Below are 20,798 nucleotides of genomic sequence, written 5' to 3' on the forward strand. Positions count from 1 at the left end.
TTATGTCACAGAGGACATCTGGCCAGATTTAGCATCGGTTGTAGTTAGGATTTGCTAGACTCCAACTGCTGGTGCTAGGTAGCAATGGGGGCCGCCCAGCACAGGGCATGGCCGCCCCACATGCCGAGTCCCGTCCCTTGATGTGCCTGCACAATTTTGTCATCGATACCCCCCGGCTAGCGCTATCTACTGCGCAGGCATACACAGACGTGCGGAAATCTTTGAATAGCGTTTTCTGCACTTCTGCTAATGGATCCGAATTAGGCCCATCATGCGGTAGTGGATTAATAAATATAGATCAACAGTCAACAGGTCACTACCAAATGGTAGACATTGACAAAAGGTCAACATGCACAAGGTTGAAATGGACATACAGATGGAGCCATCCTCATTGGAGCCGCTGGTGCGCCAGACACCCGTATCTGGTGGCTGGCGTGCCAGTGCATGTGGACCATTGCCTGGAATGGGGTGCGCGAGCATCAAAGATGCAAGCGTGCCAGAATCCCCGGCGCATCATGGCGATTGGCGCACTGGTAGCGGGTACAATGAGAATGGCTCCATCTGTAAGATGAACATGCAGATGGTCAACACATGAGAAGGTAGACATGAGTTTTTCTCATTTTTGTTGTTGTCAGTTTCAGCACCTGGACCACCAATTAGTGTAGCGCGTATATTCGCCATGTTTTGGGATGTGCTTGGCACACGTTACTGTTCCCAATCAGAGGGCACGTGGATCGCAAAGCATGAAAAATTCCAAGAAATGAAAAAAATAATGAAAAACTCATATTGACCTTTCTTTGTGTTGATCTTTTTTTCAAATTCAACCTTGTGCATGTTGATCTTTTGTCAATGTGTACCTTATGTGTCTACTGACTGTCTATCAAGACACTGGAGATCTAGCAACCATATTTATACATGGTTCTTCCATTTTCCATGCAGGACATATTTAACTGGAGGGACATCAATTCTCCTAATGCTGATTCTTCAGGTCTTCTACTTTGTTAGCAGGTTTAATCGAATAACTTGGATGTCGGAAAGGCAGAAGGCACAAAGACACCAGAAACAGGGCATTCACCTCTGGCACTAGTTGGCACTAGTTCTGCAGAAGTTAAGTAAAGCAAATAACAGGATTTATCTGCATATCAGTTGGCTGCTGGATACTCAATGAAAAACAAAACAGCGGGATGAATCAGTTAAAGGTGAATTTGTATAAATACTGTCTCTAGTTCTTGCATATGAGAAAGCGCATTGGAGAGGTGAGGACATATAAATGGATAGAAAATGCTCCAGTACTGGAATACACCAAACGACTTCAGTAATTGGCTGAGGGTATGTATATCAGTGTGTTCAAGGAGATGTTCCATGACAGATGTTGCTATGTTGAAGGGCTCGGAGATGCTTTTCAGATATGCACAGTTCAGCCTGATGGCTGTATGACAAATAGTTTACTCATACTCTGACATATCATATGGCTGTCCCACTTACAGCAAAGATCACTGTGCAAAAGTAATCTTTGCAAAGATGACCAGCAGCCACAACTAGGAAGGCAAAGTGCTGGGTGTTTAATGTAGGACTGGACAGACCAACACCGAGGCATCATGCAGATTTACCCATAAATGATCAGCTGCAGAACAGCACAACTGGTGGTAAAGAGGATGACACCTTAGACACAGTAGCTAGTCCATTGTGTTCAGAAAGAAGGAGGAATATTGTTAAGGGAATTGTAGATCCCAATTTTTACAATTTTTTAGACAAACTCTCCCAACTTCTCTATGGAAGGACCGGGGTCACTCAGAAATCATAACTAAGGCTGGCTACATTATGCCAAAACCAAAAATCATACCTATTCCTCAGCACCTGCAACGTACAGTTGTGCCATGGATCAACGTGTATCATTTTTTGGAATTCCCATTACCTTATATTTACAATACTTCTGGTGAATGTGAGGGAATACTGCTTAAGTGCTGGCTTTGTGATTTTTTTACTATATAAAAATATTATTACAAAAAAAGCACGTATTTAATTTTCGTCTCAAGAACTACTTTATTTTACATGGTCCTACACAATCCTTCCAGCAGATGGAGATTGGAGATGTTTAGCAAATTTTGCCAGGTGTGTGCGCATAGATTGGGTGTTGAACCTTCAATATAGGTCTCCCCCAGTCTGGCCAGGAGTTTCCCAGACAATTGGGCATGTGTGGTTGATACAAGTGTTGGATACAGTTGCTGTTGGCTGTTTCTTGGACTTTACATAATGTCATATGAATTTAACAACCGTAATTTATCATAAGCCAGTTGGAAGGTTCCACAATGACATATTTGTTTTAGGGGTTGATTTTAACATTGAACTTGTCTCCAAAATGTACACTGCAGAATCCCCTGTGTGTTCATGCATGGGAGCGATGTTGAGTGACTGCGCATGCACATAAACTTTTATGTGCATGTGCAGCCGCTTGGTGCGAGTGGGTGTTGCAAACTGCTTGTTCGCCGTTCCATTCACACCTACCAGTGTGGACAGCGTGGGGCGGCAGCAAAGGGACGTGCCCGTGGGAACGCCCAGCATTTTCTGGGCATTCCCATGGTAATATGCGGGTGACGCGGGGGCGGGCAGCTGACATCGGTGGATGTCAGCTGCCTGCCCGCTTCCCACGCAGGGTGCTCGTAGATGTGAGACACCAGAGAGGTGTCTCACATCTGTGAGCGCTGTAGAAATCATTCGATGGTCGGCGACCATAGAAAGATTTCCTTCCTGCATGCAGGTTGCGAATGGATGTTTATGCAAAGCATTCATTTGCATGCGTGCAGGGGGATGTAGCATGCAAGGGGGGTGGGTATGTGGGTGGCGCTTGGTGAACTCGCAGAGCTGAAAATTTCACAGCTTTGCGAGTCAACCAGAATAAGGTCCATACTGTACGTTCTGCATTTCCATTCTCTCAAGGAAAATAAACTGTAACATGGTAGACTGGTTTATCTAGTTAACTACTGACCACAAACATGTTCAGCATTCTCTCCTGTGCTTTGTCCTCAATATTTTCTTATTATTTATTTAGTTAGTTAGTTATGTTCCTACTCTATCTCATACTCTCCCAACCCTTTGATTATTTGAGCATTCCCAATTGTCTCTTTTTCTTTTTGGTTCGACCACTGTCTATTTCTTATTGATTCTCTATTGTAAGCAATTGTTACTATTGTTTGTAGTACTATTAGAATAGCCTTTTGCAACATATTTTCCTTAAGATGGCCATGCACCTCTGCAACTTCTCAGAGCAGCGTATGGCAATTGCTATGAACCTGAATTTAAAAACGAGAAAATAAAAAAATAGTGCACAAGTCCTTATCTCTTTTTATATGGAACAAACAAGTCCCTGGATGGATCAATTGAAATGCACTCAGGATCACTTTTAATGACTGGCTGTTCCGATAGTACGCCTTACAGGCCACCTGGATTCGTAGCCTAGCGTCGATCGTGGATGTGTGTGTAACTGCTTCTACAAGCTGCAGTGTGCACACTTTGATACACATGCTGTTGTCGCTGCAGTTGTGCTAACCACCAACTTTTTTCATGATTTATTACCGCTTTCTCAAGTATAATTTTAAAAAGTCAGAATTTTTTTCCTGGGAGGAAGGGGATAACCCGATCTCTCAGGAGCCCCGGCGCTAATGGATGTAAATTAGGATTTCAAATAAAGGGTTTTTGTATGTTTTTGAACCCTATATGGCTGCTGCAAGTGCATGGAGTCTGCCAGACTTCAGAAAGATAAATAAAGGGGGTTTCTTTCTCTTGCAAATATAGGATTTGGGGAATATACACTGCACTGTCAATAGGGATGGTGGTAGTGGTCTAATCACGCTGTGCACAATGATGGAGGACACATGTGGTATAGCATCGCTCAGATTCACGGCGCCGGTGGAGGTGGAACTGAGGACCGGATGTAGACGCGGCTGGTCTCTGAGTGTGAGGGCAGAAGGCTGGATCAAGTCTGCAGGTTAGCACTGGCGGAAGTGGGGCAACGCGTTTCGTCTCCCAAACGGCTGGAGACTTTTTCAAGCTTTTTCCCAGCTTGAAAAAGTCTCCAGCCGTTTGGGAGACGAAACGCGTTGCCCCACTTCCGCCAGTGCTAACCTGCAGACTTGATCCAGACTTCCGCCCACACACTCAGAGACCAGCCACGTCTACATCCGGTCCTCAGTTCCACCTCCACCGGTGCCGTGAATCTGAGCGATGCTATACCACATGTGAAGCCGCTTGCAGCAGGAAAATTACCCCGGCACACGGACCTCCAACCACCCACTGAGGTGCCGCTTCAACATCTCTCCAGCCAGTGAGTGTTACCAATATCTACATTCACGAGTGATACACCGGGACTCCCGCTTTGTGAGCACACCACTAACTCTGCTTCCCCTGCTTATACTAACCCGCAGGCATCAACAGCTTAATTCATATTTGCCAACACCTGCATGGATATATTGCTTGTTAGCCCACTTTCTAAACCAGGTTCCTTGGCTTATTAACTATCCTGATGCCCTAGGATACTAACCATTTGTCTCATTCAGCGGCCATTTCTGAGTGAATTATTGATATAGATCTATATTTTTATTTTATCAGCTGGGACGCCAGCAGTCCCTTTGAAGGAATCGTGTCAAGTCTGCTTTTAAACTTACAAAGTTTTTTATATTACTTCATATAAGTGCATTATATACATGTTTGTGTGTCAATTATATTCCAATTCTTGTTGAATACCCACCTGAATTGTTATTGTTATTTTTTATTATTTATGACTACATAAAACCTTTTATTTTATACAGCGTGTCCTCCCTCATTGTGCACAGCGTGATTAGACCACTTCATATATCTTACCACCATGCCGATTGACAGCGCAGTGTATATTCCCCAAATCCTATAATTTTAAAAAGAACAAAAACTTTTTACTTTTGATATACACACTATGGAGTGTTTCTGTCTGCTTTTCCTGTGACAGGCTGTATTTGAAAAATGACAGGGAGGAACTAATTGGCTGGTGGTTTATCACTCTCCATTTTCTCACTTTTCAAGCTTAGTACATCTCGCCCAGAGAGAGAGAGAGAGAGAGAGAGAAAGAAAGAGAGAGAGAAAGAAAGAGAGAGAGCATATAACTTTCAGGCACTCACGGGTCTTGTCACAAAGGCCCTTATTCTGAATCGTGCGGTACGGCCCGCGTGCGGCCGTACCGCCGATGTTTTCAGTCTGCACATGCGCAGAGGTCAATCTGCGCATGTGCAGCCCAATTCGCCGCAGACGTAGTTCGTCCGCCGCAAAGGGGGCGTATAGGGGCGTGAGGGGCTTCATACCCTCATTTCCCTATGCATACGCCCCGCGTTTCATGGGCGTTCCCATGCAAACGCGGGGCGTATGCATGCTAATGAGGGTATGACGCCAGTGATGGGGGCGGAAAGCTGACGTCGCCGGATGTCAGCTCTCAGCCCCCATACAAGCTATCACACGGACGATTGTCCGTGTGGTCTCAGCTTGCGGGACCTGGTGGGGCGTGCGGCCCTGCCTTCGATGGTCGCCGACCATCGAATGCAGGGGGCAGCTCCCACCATGGTGGAGGCGTACGCCCCACCATTTTCTTGCGGATCGCCAGCCGTCCGTGTACGGACGGCCGTGGCGATCCGTATCGTGGGCGGGGATTGGTTTGTGCGGCCGGAGCACCGTGTGCGGCTCCGGCCGCACAGATCTGAATAAGGGCCAAAGTGAATAACCGACACACGGGTCAGGGTGACTTTTAAGCAACGTTTCGAGCTTTATTTGCCCTTTACTTAACACAGTCATCTTAATGTCAGAGAGTTTACGATTGGACAAATTAAAGACTATGTTGCTTTGTTTTTCCCTCTTTGCTTTGTTTTTGTTGATCCGGAGCCACTGGCCACCTCTTCTGATTTGTTGCTTGTTTTCCCGGTGCGCCGCACATGGGTGCTTACCCCTAAAGTGTGTTTCTTTCCTTTGGAGGTGTCTTTGGAGTCACTCTGAGTTGAAACAGTTGGACAGCTTCTCATGCCAATCAATTTGACCGTCCTCTTTGATCGTGTCTAAATGCACCGCTTCAAACTGGGTAATTTTATCCTTAATGGTGGTTAATTCGCATGTGGCCTCTGATATCACTAAAATAATTAAATCCAGGCCGCACTTGTTTAGAATCGCCACCCACTTACAGCAGAAATCTGGATTGTTCTTGCCGATAGTGTTGCCGATAGTGATCACCGTTTCTGATACGTAAACCCCTCAGAATCTGACCAGCCTTGTGGTAATCTGAGAGGGTAATACCGTGCAGGTAATAATCCGTTTCATTTTTTTGAATCTTTTACATCTAAGGATTGCTATGCTTTATGTCTGCATATTTTTTATGTCTCTTTGTGCACTTTTGTATATAGTGGGTCACCTAGCAACCGTCCAGGCAACTGATCTGGTGTGTGTGTCATGACGGCATCAGGGAGGGACCGAACTGGTGAGTGGAGTGACGTCACTGGGGTAGGACGCCGGGGCGGATGGATGGGTGGCACGGACGAGCAAATAAAGCTCGAAATGTTGCTTAAAAGTCACCCTGACCCGTGTGTCGGTTATTCACTTTGTGATAAGACCCGTGAGTGCCTGAAAGTCGTATGCTATATTTCCTCCTTTGGATATCAGTGCACCTGGGCATTTGATTGAGTGGAGGATCATTACGAGTGCCGGTCTATTGGACAATATATATATATATATACACATACATAAGAGTGTGACCCTTTTGTTGCGCTGAATATGGCAGCACTTCTATAGAACCTCGCTGTTAATTGAGGAACAAAAGTAGATAGAAAACAAAATCTATTTTATCTATTATTTCATGAATTATAATATGGTGAACAATGTATAGACCGCACTTCTATATCTTTTTGTTATATATATATATATATATATATATATATATATATATATATATATATAAATATAACTCTGTGTAGACCGGCACTCCTGGAACGATGAAATTCAAACGCCGGGTGCCTTCATGCGGGGTATGATACAAGGGTAGAAGTTGCTGCACTCTCGGACTTAAATCAATAAACACACTTGCTCAGTGTTTAGGACTAAACACTGAGCAAGTGTGTTTATTGATTTAAGTCCGAGAGTGCCGCAACTTCTACCCTTGTATATATATATATATATATATATATATATATATATATATATATATAGATATAGAGAGAGAGAGAGAGAGAGAGAGAGAGAGAGAGAGAGAGAGAGAGAGAGAGAGAGAGAGAGAGAGAGAAATCATAACAGCGGCACTCAGGGTTTTTTTTCAGCGTGTATTCAAAATACCAAAATCCAACGTTTCCAGCCCCGAAACGTTGGATTTTGATATTTTGAATACACGCTTAAAAAAAACCCTGAGTGCCGCTGTTGTGATTTATCTTTCTCTATCTACTGCGTCCAGAGGGCACCAGGGGTAGCTGTGCCCAGTTGGGAGAGTGCCGGGCCGCCACACAAACATATATATATATATATATATATACATACACACACACATACATACATACATACATACATAAATACATACATATCACAAGCAATACAGTAGATTTAAAAGCAGATTTTAAAAAGTATATTATGTTCAGGAAGTCTTGTTCAATAGATTACTTACAGTACAAGATGATTATTCTTCCTGTTCCCTAATACTCACAGCTAAAGGTCAAATTAATTTCCTTACTCATAGAGAATAGATTCATAAAGAATACATAATGTCCCTGGAAGTGACCTATATTATGAAAGTTACAGTAAAAGAAATCCGGAAAACTAAATTGGCCTGACCTTTTAAGTCATTAAGTAGAACCACAAATCAGAGTATTTTAGGAAACAAGAACAGCAAGGTCAGTACTAATTATTACAATCCAAATAAAAAAAGAAAATGTTTAGTTGCCAAGGTTATTTAAACGAATTGAGTGAGTACCAGTCCATAACAAATATCCCACACGTGACAATGTACAAATTAAAATCTGTAACGGTGTATCTTATGAGTTTTCAACATAAATTGACAAGTTAAATGATAGTGTTTCTTACAGGATGTCATACACTATAACACAGGGACTTACTTTGTAGTTGAGGGGAGTTCTCAAGTAGACATTTTACCAAACGGTAGCAAACTTAGTTTGAACTGTACATGGCAACTAAATGTTGTGATATTGTGTTGGGTATAACAAAAGGGGGAAAAAAGAGTTATCCTCTTTGATATTGGCTACAGTGGTTGGGCCCATATGTTGTTTTTTTTTTGGGGGGGGGGGGGGGGGGCTGAATTTAGAATGAAAGTAGTTCTAAATATATTGGAAACACTCAATGAATACAGAACTAAAGGGATGATTCTGATTTACTCGGATCGGGGCTAATTCGGCCCCGTTCCGATGTTTGTGGCTCTGTGCATGTGCCGCTCCCCTCTGCGAACGGCTTCTGCGAAGTGTCACCGAGCCATTCACAAAAAATGGGGCAGGCTGGTGGAGGACAGCGTCAGGGGTTGCCCATGGGAACACCCAGCTTTTTATGGGCGTTCCTATGGCTACGTGGGCGGGTTGATGCCTGTTGGGGGCAGGCAGCTGATGTCATAAGACCTGTCCCATCTTTGGCCAGCCACAGGCAAATAAAAGCCAGTTCCACTGACTTCTCGTTGCGAAGGCAGGATAAATCATTTGATTGTTGCAACCATCTAATGATTTCTTCTGCAGTGGATCCATGCGAGGGGATGTGTCTTAATGACACATTCTCTGGAACTGAGAGGAATTGGTGGGAATTGGGGGGGGGGGGGAGAGTACTCGTCGTGGCAGAGTTTCTGGTGCTCGGTAAACTGCGATCTTTGCAGCTTACCGAGCCCCGATGGATTGCACACTCGCCGGGCCATTCGTTGGAGGGCTGGGGGAGGAAACGGGGCTGAATCTCACATGACGTCAGCGCCCTTTGGTGGACAACGATGTAAATAAAAGTAAGTTTATACTGACTTATTTCTGAAGTGGAGAGAAATCATTCGATGGTCGCATGGTAGCGAGGCTTTAAGTGTGTCTGTGTGTGTGGGGGGGGGGGGGGGCGCGGGCACTCAGCCTCGGTAACTAGCAAATTTTGCAGCTTACTGAGCCAACCTGAATTAGGCCTATTATCCCTACATTGTACAGTACTGTTTAATGCTTACAAACAATCTGGTAATACAGTAAGCGCATTTGGTAAATAAGTCTACTAGTTATAGAGCTCTTATACCCCTTTCACATCGCACTTTTTAAATGGTATATTGCCATTTTTTTTCCATTTTAAAACGTTTAAGGCTGCAGTGTGAAAGTGCCAGAGTTGATTTACCAGTTAAAGTTAAGCAGTATTTCAACACGGTTAAAAAGCAGAGTCCTACACGTTTTAAAGCCGTTTTTTAGACAGTGTGAATGGCTCTATTTCAATGGCTTGAAACGTGTCCCTTGGGGGTTAAACGGGTTGAATGTTTGAATGTTATTAAATGATTTTTAAAACGGTTTTCACCTGCAATGTGAAAGGTCTCAAGGCTCAGACCCGTTTAAAAGTCCCATTTAAGAATACCGTGTCATTACCCATTTCTGCAATGTGAAAGCAGTATTACTTAACCGTTCTTGTCTAAAACAAAACAAAAATATTTGATGAAATCATTCTTATACTACATCCTGAAAAATTAGTTATGGGGAAAAATATGTTGAGACGAGCTTGGCGAAAAAATGATACACTTTCTAACTGAGTACAAGGCAACAGCATTCAGCCATGCTGTAAATTCAATCCTAGGTGTGAGGACAGCACTTGACACATTTTGAACATCTTTCTGACCAAATACAGGTGTATAACACAAGGGCTGTTTCTTTACTGTTACTGTGACATGTTCTAAGAAGTGGAACTAGTCCTTATAATTTGGATTATCTACATGTGTACCATATATATAAACATTCAGATCAGTCCCTGCTAGATTCAGTGGGGGTAAATTTACTAAAATGGGATTTCTATTGAAGATGGGATGTTGCCTATAGCAACCAATCAGCTTCTACTTTTTATTTATTTAGTACAATCTAAAAGATAATAGAATCTGATTGGTTGTAACGTCCCATCCTTATTAGAACTCCAATTTTAGTAAATGTACCACACTACAAGGGAAACGGTCATGTCGTTAGGCCCAGGGTTTGTTTGTTTCAGCTTTGGAAAGAAACCAGTGCAGGCATGATGAGAACATACAAACTCAACACAGACAGTGGCATGGGATTAAATCAGTGACAGAGGGGTAGATGTATGAAGCAGGGATAAGGGAGGAGAAGTGATAAAGTGCCTGGTACTTTATCACCGGCCAATCAGCTCTTAACTGACATTTTTAAACCCAACCTGTAACAGTCAGGAGCTGATTGTCTGGTGATAAAGTACCAGGCACTTTATCACTTCTCCTCCCTTATCTCCTCCCTTATCCATGCTTCAAACATCTACCCCTCAGTGCTGTGAGTCAACAATGCTCACCACTGTGCAGTTATTAATTTGTGTCAATAATAAAATCCAGGGACTGCAACGTAGGCCAGACTTTTCCATTGAATCTCAGACATTTCATTGAGTTTCAATGAGGAAAATCTGGCCTTAAAAGTAAAGTTGGAGTGATAAGCCTGTTGTACTGCATATGCCAATTAATTTAGGTAGATGGTACAATTAGATGTGACAGAGGGCCTTATTCTAGATCAGTCACTCCCCCTGCGCATTTGCATGTTTTACTACTGCACATGCCCATTTCTGCACCTGTGCATACTCTTGGTGCGAGCGGGCATGACAAACTGCTAGTTCGCAATCAGGCATGGCACGGCCACGATGGAGATTCTGCAGTGACACAGCTGCCGTGGGTGGGCAGCTGACATCAGCGGATCAGCTGCCCGCCCTCTTCCCAAACTGGGAGCATGCAAAGCTAAGACACCAGAGAGTATCTTGGGTTTGCATGCTCCTTCAAAATCATTCGATGGTCGGCGACCATCAAATGATTTGTCGGTACTCTTTACCTAGCACGGCGCCCACGATCTTGATCGTGGGCATCGTGAGGTAAAAAATCGTGTCGGTCGCGTCGTATGCGGGCTAAACATGCCCGCACGCGACGCTCACGATTTCCCATTGAAACCCATGTTAAACATGGACATCGTGTCGGTCGCGTCGCGGCCGGCTATAAATGTGCACACGATGGCCGCGACGCGATGCCCACGATTTGCCATAGGAATTAATGTTAAAACACCCGATGGACACGATTTTAATGTTAAATGGCTCAATGGACCCGATTTTAGCATAGGAAACAATGTTAAATGGGCCTTAGAGCCCAAATAATTACCCTGAACTCAGAAATGGCCCCCCCAATTTTGTACGCCACCCCACGATCAACGTGAACCCGAAGCGTGGCGAGCGCAGCGAGCCCGCGAGGGGCGGCGGTACGCGTCCTCCGACCTTTTCATACCCCCACTATCCACGTCGGCGTGGAGTTGAGAATAGAATAGTGTGGCGAGCGCAGCGAGCCACCGAGCCCGAAGCGTGGCGAGCGCAGCGCGCCCCGCGAGGGGACGCGGATACCTTCACAGGTAAACGCGTCCCCTCGCGGGCTTCACAGGTGTCCGCGTCGCCACGGACACCTGTGAAGCCCGCGAGGGGACGCGTCTAGCTGTGAAGGTATCCGCGTCCCCTCGCCACGCTTCGGGCTCGGTGGCTCGCTACGCTCGCCACACTATTCTATTCTCAACTCCACGCCGACGTGGATAGTGGGGGTATGAAAAGGTCGGAGGACGCGTACCGCCGCCCCTCGCGGGCTCGCTGCGCTCGCCACGCTTCGGGTTCACGTTGATCGTGGGGTGGCGTAAAAAATTGGGGGGGCCATTTCTGAGTTCAGGGTAAGTATTTGGGCTCTAAGGCCCATTTAACATTGTTTCCTATGGTAAAATCGGGTCCATTGAGCCATTTAACATTAAAATCGTGTCCATCGGGTGTTTTAACATTAATTCCTATGGCAAATCGTGGGCATCGCGTCGCGGCCATCGTGTGCACATTTATGGCTGGCCGCGACGCGACCGACGCGATTTCCATGTTTAACATGGGTTTCAATGGGAAATCGTGAGCATCGCGTCGGTCGCGTCGCGGGCACACATAAATGTACCCGCGATGCCCGCGATGGGCGCCGTGCTAGGTAAAGAGTACCGATTTGTCCCCTCCCTGCACCCAAGATTACAAATGGATGTTTATGCAAAAGGTACTTATGTATTATCTGGGCTGCCGATTTTTTGATTGTATGCCTTAACTTAAGGCATACAATCAGTGTGATGCGATGACCCGATTTTTCCATAGGATTCAATGTTAAAATGGACTGAGTCCATTTTAACATGGAATTCAATGGGAAAAGGGGTCCTTTTCATACCCCTACTATCCAAGTGGGCATGGAGTTGGATATAAACCTGTGGCGAGCGTTGCGAGCCACCGAGCCCCGCGAGGGGCCGGTATTCTGTGCCCCCTCGCTACGCTCGCCACAGGTTTATATCCAACTCCATGCCCACTTATATAGTAGGGGTATGAAAAGGACCCCTTTTCCCATTGAATTGCATGTTAAAATGGACTCAGTCCATTTTAACATTGAATCCTATGGAAAAATCGGGTCCATCGCATCGCATGCGATATGGTCGTATGCGATGCGATGCGATGGACCCGATTTCAAAATCGGCAGCCCAGATACTACATAAGTACCATGCAAAACATCCATTAACAGCCATGCGGGTGAGGGGGCGATATATCCACATGCAGTGTGGGAGGCGCTGAGAAAGTGTGGGTGCCAGGGGGTCTGCGGGGCTATTGTTACCTGCTGATGCCTGCCGGGATCTGTCGCATCTCTCTGCGGTCCTGGCTCTCCTGGCTCCTGCTGCTAATGAAAAGTGACACACAAAAAATGGCTGCCCCCATACAGCAGACAGTTTTTTGAGGATGCTAGAGGAGGCGGCGGCTTCTTCTAGCATCCTTAAAAATGGTCTGCTGTATGGGGGCAGTCATTTTGTGAGTGTTAGTTTTCAGATGCGGCATGATGCAGAGAGGTAAGGCAGGGTTGGGGGGGGGGGCGCTGCCAAAACTTTCAGTAGGGGGTGCAAATTTAATAGGTACGCCATTGGAAATTCACAGTTGCGTGTGGACTACAATAAGGTCCAGAGTAAATTAGACGTTACGTTACTTAAGGCTCATTTACAACCTGTGCTCTAGCAGTGCTAGGGCTGTGTAGAAGAGTACACTGTTCTTGTACATAAGTGTATCATGTTCGTTAGCCAGGAAACAATTTAGCTCACTGGTAAAGGATAGTTAGCAAGGCGGAGCAGGTTTTTGTTGGCTGTCACTTCCTGTGTATTAAAGAGGTTGGATGAACTTGTGGATATAAATCGTAATATAAAAGTAAATTTGTCTGGTGGCCAAACTAATTTGTGTGCGGAAGTTTGCATATCTTGGTACACTGTTTCTTGTACAACTACAGATGGGTCCTCATTCACTGCAGCTATACTGAGGCCATCTAATGCTCAAAATGTGCAAATAAAACTAAAAGTGACAAAATACTAGGTTGCACATTGCATTAATCAATGGGGCAGCAAGGAAGGTGTAATGGTTAGCATTACTGCACTGAGGTCATGGGATCGATTCACACCATGGCCCCTAACTGTGTGGAGTTTGTATATTCTCCCCGTACTTGCGTGGGTTTCCTCCCACAATCCAAAAATATACCGGTAGGTTAATTGGCTACTAACAAATTAACCCTAAAATGTGTGCGTGTACATGTGGTAGGGAATATAGACCTGTACGCTTCACTGGGACAGTGACGGATGTGAATGTTCAAATCTTCTCTGTAAAATGCTGTGGAATAGGAGTGCTGTTCATAAATAAATAATAAATAAATTAATAAATGTGTGACATTTATCTGTGTGCAAAAGAGTCAGGATTTGTATACAAGTGCTACAGTGCAGCAACTGGGTATGTTCCTCAAGCCAAATTCCATTGCGCATCATCTGCAACTATGCATGTACGGTTTTATAAAACAAATTCCTACTTGGCTAATGTTGAACACCAACATGTGTAGTACAGTATTCGGCAGTGTATAGAACGACTTGGTTGACCATGACAAATTAGATGACTAAATCGACTGTACCATCCTAGTGAATACAGAGGGAGAATAAAATAGGGTACTTGTTTCCTAGCATGGCCACAATCGCGGACATCGTGTACCTTTAAGTTAAGGTACACGATGCCCGCGATGGACCCGATTTCCTTTGAAATCAGGTCCATTTTTCCGGCAAAGGAAAAATCGCGGGCATCGCATCGGTCGGGACCATTAACATTGGCCCCGACGCGACCGACGCGATGCCCGCGAATTTGCCATAGGCTTCAATGTTAAAATATTTGTTAACATTGAAATCGGGAGCATCGCGTCGGTCTTGTGCCATAATAATGGCACAAGACGAGATGGACTTGATTAAGTCCATCTCACATAGTAAAAAATGTGAAATGGGCCAATATGACCCATTTCACATTATATATGGCCCCGTCGTCACCCCACAATTGACGTGAACCTGAAGCGTGGCGAGCGCAGCGAGCCCGCGAGGGGCGGCGGTGCGCGTCCTCCGACCTTTTGATTCCCCTACTATCCACGTCGGCGTGGAGTTGAGAACATAAAGTGTGGCGAGCGCAGCCAGCCACCCAGCCCGAAGCGTGGCGAAACGTGGAGAGCGTTTCCTCACCTTACGTAATGTCTCCCTGTAAATTGGTAGTTCTTATTTTTATTTGTCAAGTGGGCTATTATGCTTTGTTATTTCATTAGTATAGTTTTCAAGTAAAATCTGATGTTTTTTTCTGATGAAATATTCATCTTTGACTTCTTCATCCATACATTTCCCATTTGTTGTTTCCTATTTTAAATTACATTAAGATGTATATGGGATGTGTTTACAACCACGTTCTTCCAATTTGGTTTGGTAAACTAGAAAATGAGGTTGAAGAATTGCGTTACTGAATCTTCCTATATTAAACATCTGTTCCATTTTTCGTTCTCTACAATTTGTCAAAACTATTTGAGTATCCAGTTGCATTATGAAGTGTATTTCTCAGTTATGTATGCAACTTATCAATGATTGTTTTGATAATCTGCATCACAAAAAAAAGCCAAAAACTAAATTTGGAAAAGCATTTGAGGCCCACTTGTGACAAGTTAGGTTTCTGTGGAGAAATCAGTACAAGGAGCATGTACTGATCTGAAAACTGAAGGGCCCCAATAATGTCAAATGTTTAAAAAAAAAATACAGTTAAATTATAATAGTATTAATAATTCATAATGTTGAGAGAGATGAAGTACTAACCAATCAGCATCTAACTGCCATGTTATATGTGTGAATGAAAAATCACTGTGGTGAATGGTTTGTATTTAATTTTTCTTTAAGCTTTGGTTTATCTACTTGGAAGTCAAATATATTGTATTATTTCCGTAATACTTAAATCAGACAGGGATATAGTTCTCCTAAAGATGGGATTTTATTAACTGGTCTGTGCCAAGTCAGATATTGGTTTGTGATCAAATGTCCCAAACAGCCAGGTCTTGTTCTATTTAATATGGTTAACCTTGTCTAATAAATATCAGGCATTGTCCCTTTCCACAGTGGTGCCTGTGACAAGTTCTCATTTCCACTATTATTACCTAGGTAGGAGCACCCAATAGGATTCCTAATTTGAAATGTACTAATTGGTGGGAATGTGACGTGCCTTCCTTGAGGTCTCATTTTTTGTATTGCCCATCACGATTTTTATAAATATATCCAACTATGACATTGGTTACATAGGGGTTTATTTACCTAGACGGGAGTTCTATTGAAGATAGGATGTTGCTATAGGCAACAAAATTGAATCCACTTCTTTTTTAATTAGCACCTTCTACAAGATAATAACTAGAATCTGTTTGGTTGCCCGTAGCAAAATCCCATCTCCCATCTCAGTAAATTAGACCCCATAGCCCCTTCTCCTCATCCGCTAGTTCCTCATTATTAAATAGCTTGATTGGAGTAAATATTGTCTGGTTAAAAATGTGATGCCTAAAGGATGATATTTGGTGGTTTACACAAATATGTAATATAATTGTTCCCATCTTCTGGGGATAATGTTATTATCTAAAGTCAATATTATTTTGTTCTTGATTTTAATTTGGTATTTGGCTTACCCTTGCCTGCAGGCTTCATTTGTTTCCTGTCCCCTGTATATTTTCTGTGTCCAGTTCTTCTGAGAGAATTCAATAACAATGAATGTTGCGATATTTATATATATTTTATGCCTTATGAGTTAGTGTATGGATGTGTACATAACAAATATGATCAGTCAAAATAACTGCAACCCTACTAATAATGCAAAGAAAGCTTTTACGATGGCCCTGGTTTCCATAAGCCATATTGTAGCAGAGATATACGGTATAACAGGATATGGGCAGCAATAAAAGTCCTACAGATCAGACTTTTAAATTTGATTTAATGTGATCTGGTTTTACTCCCAGAATCCAATTGAGTTATACTGAAATTCTCAAGGGGGCACCATAACTACTTTTAATTTAATTTCCAGGAGAAGAGCCAGAAGATTGGAAAGTAAAGAGATACTGACATACTCATCAGTCAAGAGAACTTAGCAGATAATATAGTCTTGTTTTAGGACTACGTACTCACACTGGGCTAAAATGGATTCAAAAAGGAAATTAAACATGATATGAGTTTTGCAGATACAGTAGTTACTGTAGCAATGAAAATTGGGCCACATCAGAAATTACTACTTTAGGTTACTAAACAAGTAGGGTTTAGTAGGAAGAACCTAGTAGCAACAAGCAGTCTCTCTTCAGCTTTTTAACATTTAGCAATGTAATAGTCTTACATAATTATTTCCAACTCAGAGTTCTAAAGATATGTTTGTGTGTGTATAGAACAAACTAAACGTCAGAGAAAGGACACCACTCCCAAGTTACAATTTGGTGTATGGTGTTCTCATTTCTTGAACGCATCTGCAACACCTAGGTGTGGCACTGCGTGTGTGTGTGTGTGTGTGTGTGTGTGTGTTACTCAGTGCCTCTGGCTATTTGTTTAGTGGAATAGAATGAATCTGAATACACATTGAAAACACAGTATACATCAAAAATAGCTGTGGAAAATACCAGTATGCAATTGAAGCAACAAAAAAGTGCACTCTTTTTTAAAGTTTGTAGATAATTAAAACACGTTTGAAAAGTTGTTTAATTATAAAAGCTGTATGAATAAAACAAGTGCACATATAGTAATAGTCATAATGTAAGTGATGAATACTCCTTTTACACTGCACCCGATTATAGCATAGCAAAAGCTGGCTTGGGACCAGTCAGTGGTGACATCATCAACCTGGCAATAAGCTGGGTTGGGCCGCCAGCCTGAAAGGGATCTCAGCCAGGTCACACCCAGGAAGGACCTGTGTACAAAATCTGAGCACGACCCAGAATATTGATCTAAAAGGGGTACAAATTACTAAATTATTACAGTACTAAATATGGCTATTTTTAGCACTCTGTCAATAAGATATTATTTGTTTCCAATGGATTTGGAAAAACTTTATTTAGACAGTTTATTATTTGGAACTGTCATAATTTAATTTACATCTCTTAGAGGCAAACTGGAGGCTTGGTATAGGTATATAAATATGTGTTCATTCTTATTTTTGTGCTTCTATGGGTGGCGTGCGGTGGGGTGAGGCACAGCCTTTCCGGTCATACTAATGTGTATGCCGGAGTTTTGAATTTATAAAGTATGTAAAAATACCAAGAATATATAAAAAAAAAAATCTTATTTTTATTATTCTAATAATTTTTATAGTCAAAACTCTGGAGTAAAAAGTCTTTGGCAGGTGAGGCTGAGCCTCACCTGGTTACCTTTTATGTGCATCTCTTATCAAAAATCATTGAATCTCCAGCACTGCTGCACATGTGTAAAATGCCGGCATGTACTCCATGGCTCATATATTGTGTGCAAATCTGGCTCTGGTACTTGCAAGAGACTCCTCAGCCATGTACATCACTGAACATCCCTACGCTATGAATGGAAATCATTTACAAATAGCTTAATATTAGTCCACTAACTCTAAAGATTAGAGTATTGAACCACATTTGCACTTAAAAACATTATCAAATAAGCTCTTCAGTGCTGACAATACTAAAAAACTGAAGTATCTTTAAAGGTAATACAAAGTCATTTATATTTGGGATATATTTACTAAAGGTCGATTTCAAATCGATGAAAATTGATCTAAATCAATGTTGGGTTTTCAGGGCTCATACTTAAACACTAGAGATGTGCAGGCTCGGTTTCCTGAAAACTGAGCCAGCCTGGACCTCATGGATCCGAACCTTGGCCCAGGTTTTCTTGCCAAGGCCCAAATTCAAAAACAAGGCAGAACGTCATCTCCCAGGATCAGATGTTGCATATTTTGGATTCCCGCTGTAATCAGGCACCATTTAACAGAAGATGCCAGTCTGAGAGTACAGCTTTTAAACTACAAGTGCAAATATCAATACTACCCTGCTTACTTGGGCACTGCACATCACCCAGAGCTCAGGACACCATTATTTATTGTTATTTGCATTACATTTTTCTTTTGTTCTGACATAAGCTTAACCCTCTATTTCAATTATTGGTGCGCAGTAAGTTTACTAGTGCTGAATGCCCATAGTGCAGTGCAGAGCTCCTAATACAGGGGCAGTATTAACCCTTGGTGCACACTGGTGTTTATTATCACTACCTACATTGCAGCTTAAAGATCCTAATACAGGGCACATCAACCCTTTATTGGTGCACAGTGCATGCTGGTGCCCGCAAGAGTTTTTGGCGAAGTTGTTGAGCAGCAAAAGTCAACTTGCTGACATAGAAATTGAGGATTCCACTGTGGAAGTGCAACAGGATAAGAAGGATATGAATGTAGCTGATGGCAGTACTGAAGAGAAGGCTAATGAAGAGGCTGTTGTTTGTGTAATGTAAGGATTAATAAATATCCATGACAATGTAGCATTAGTAACAAGCAAAGCTTGTATTGTATAAAATCCACACTTTTATGGTGGCATGTGCGTATTTGTCCACATCAAAACTTCGGGAGGTATACATGTATGCTGCTAATTCTAATAACATTTCTCATTTATGAAGAGAACACATCTGCCATGTCAGATTTATACCGAAGCGTATTGTATATGCTGTAAACTACAATAACAGTCAGACTCACATGCTCAAGTATAGTTGGATATGTTACAAGAAGATATTGTCACAATAAATGAAACACTATTATTTTTGATTGGTATCGAAGATATTTTTCCTTAAAATACCTGGTATCTCAAAAGAATGGGGGAAGGGGGGGGGGCAAGACCCACTGGTCTCTCTAAATGAATGGATATGTCTCTCTTTTTATTGGTTATTATGCTTGATGCAACGATGACGGATCATACACTATTTATCACATCTTTGCTGTAATACCAATGTATTCTAATATATAAATGATGTCACTTTTTTTCTGTGGCACCAATGTTTCTTATGTGCTGTTGTACAATTTATTTACAATGCCTCAGGCAGTGTGTATGAGACATAAATGCATTTTGTAATTAGGGGGTTATTCAATCTCCCAACGCTATTCCCTATTGGGGAAATAGCAGCGGGGCTCTATTCTATGCTGTCTCCCTCAACAGCATTAAACAGGGATCTCAGCAGAATGGGCCAGACTTTACAAGCAGTTGGGCCCGTTCGGCTGCACCTCGATGATTTCCGTCAGTTTCTCACGGCCACGCCCCTTTTCAGCAGTCGGCAGGCAGGACATTGCATCCTTCCTGCCAAGCTGACATCAAGCCAGCCCGACAGTATTGACCCGGGATTGAATATCCCCCTAAAACTTGGATCCCATCTACAAGGTTTGTCATTATGGATGCAAATAATCCCAAATCCAAAAATATCCAAAAATCCATAACACTTCAGTCCCAAGCATTTCCATTTGTGAAATATTTTTTTTTTGCTGGGGTTACGCATACAAATGTGACAGTTTTCTACATGTTTACTCTACATAAAAGTACTAAAGAAAAGCATGCACACATTAAACTAACATACATATGGAGATCAGTATATTTTATACATACACTGCGACTTCCGAAGGGTGTGCTACAGCGGTCTGCAATCCAGACCCTTAGATTATATTTCAGTGATAACTGGGACAGGAAAGTGGGGATGTGATGGGGAAGCATACAGTGAATGGTGCATCGAATGTGTAATATGAGTTGTACTCAACTGTAACTCGTCATCTACATGAACTGTGATCCAGCTCTTGAAATCATGGCTGTAAGCTGCAGACTGCTTCACAAAGCAAACATAAGCTGCAGGCTCCTGAGAAATGACCTCAACACTAACTGGAAGCTAATGGAAATAACTTTCCTCTGAGACTGTAACAAAGCACTTCCAAGGTTGTAGAAGCAATTTCCATAATTAAGCATTTCTCGCTCTCTCTCTTTATTTGTCTTTTCACACAGGGATGTTGTTCTCTTACCTGTTTCTGCTTCAGAGCTTCCATGGATTCAAATTCCAGCTTGGCTAATTTTATCTGGATGTCATATGGTTTGTCAGGAATCACAAACGCCAAAATAAACTTCAGAGCTAGTAGAGCGTGCTGTAAATATAATAAAGCACAATAAAAGGTTAGTGTTAGGTGCCGTGTACAGAATGAATAAAAGGCAAAGTCGGGTAAGATAAAAA

At 42.7% G+C, this 20,798-nt stretch overlaps 1 protein-coding gene across 3 annotated transcripts in view; it reads right to left on the reverse strand.

Annotated features, from left to right (window-relative positions):
- Positions 1–20,798, reverse strand: part of ANO10 (anoctamin 10) — a 244,512-nt gene that overhangs the window by 66,327 nt on the left and 157,387 nt on the right. For all 3 annotated transcript variants that reach the window (XM_083188677.1, XM_083188679.1, XR_014475034.1), the window contains one exon: positions 20,593–20,712. In XM_083188677.1, coding sequence (XP_083044803.1) covers positions 20,593–20,712 — 120 coding nt within the window. Of the gene's footprint in view, positions 1–20,592; positions 20,713–20,798 lie in introns of those variants that run through there.

The sequence above is a fragment of the Crinia signifera genome, chromosome 5 (genome assembly GCF_055691185.1).
Source record: "Crinia signifera chromosome 5, ASM5569118v1, whole genome shotgun sequence".
NCBI classification, from domain to species: domain Eukaryota; kingdom Metazoa; phylum Chordata; class Amphibia; order Anura; family Myobatrachidae; genus Crinia; species Crinia signifera.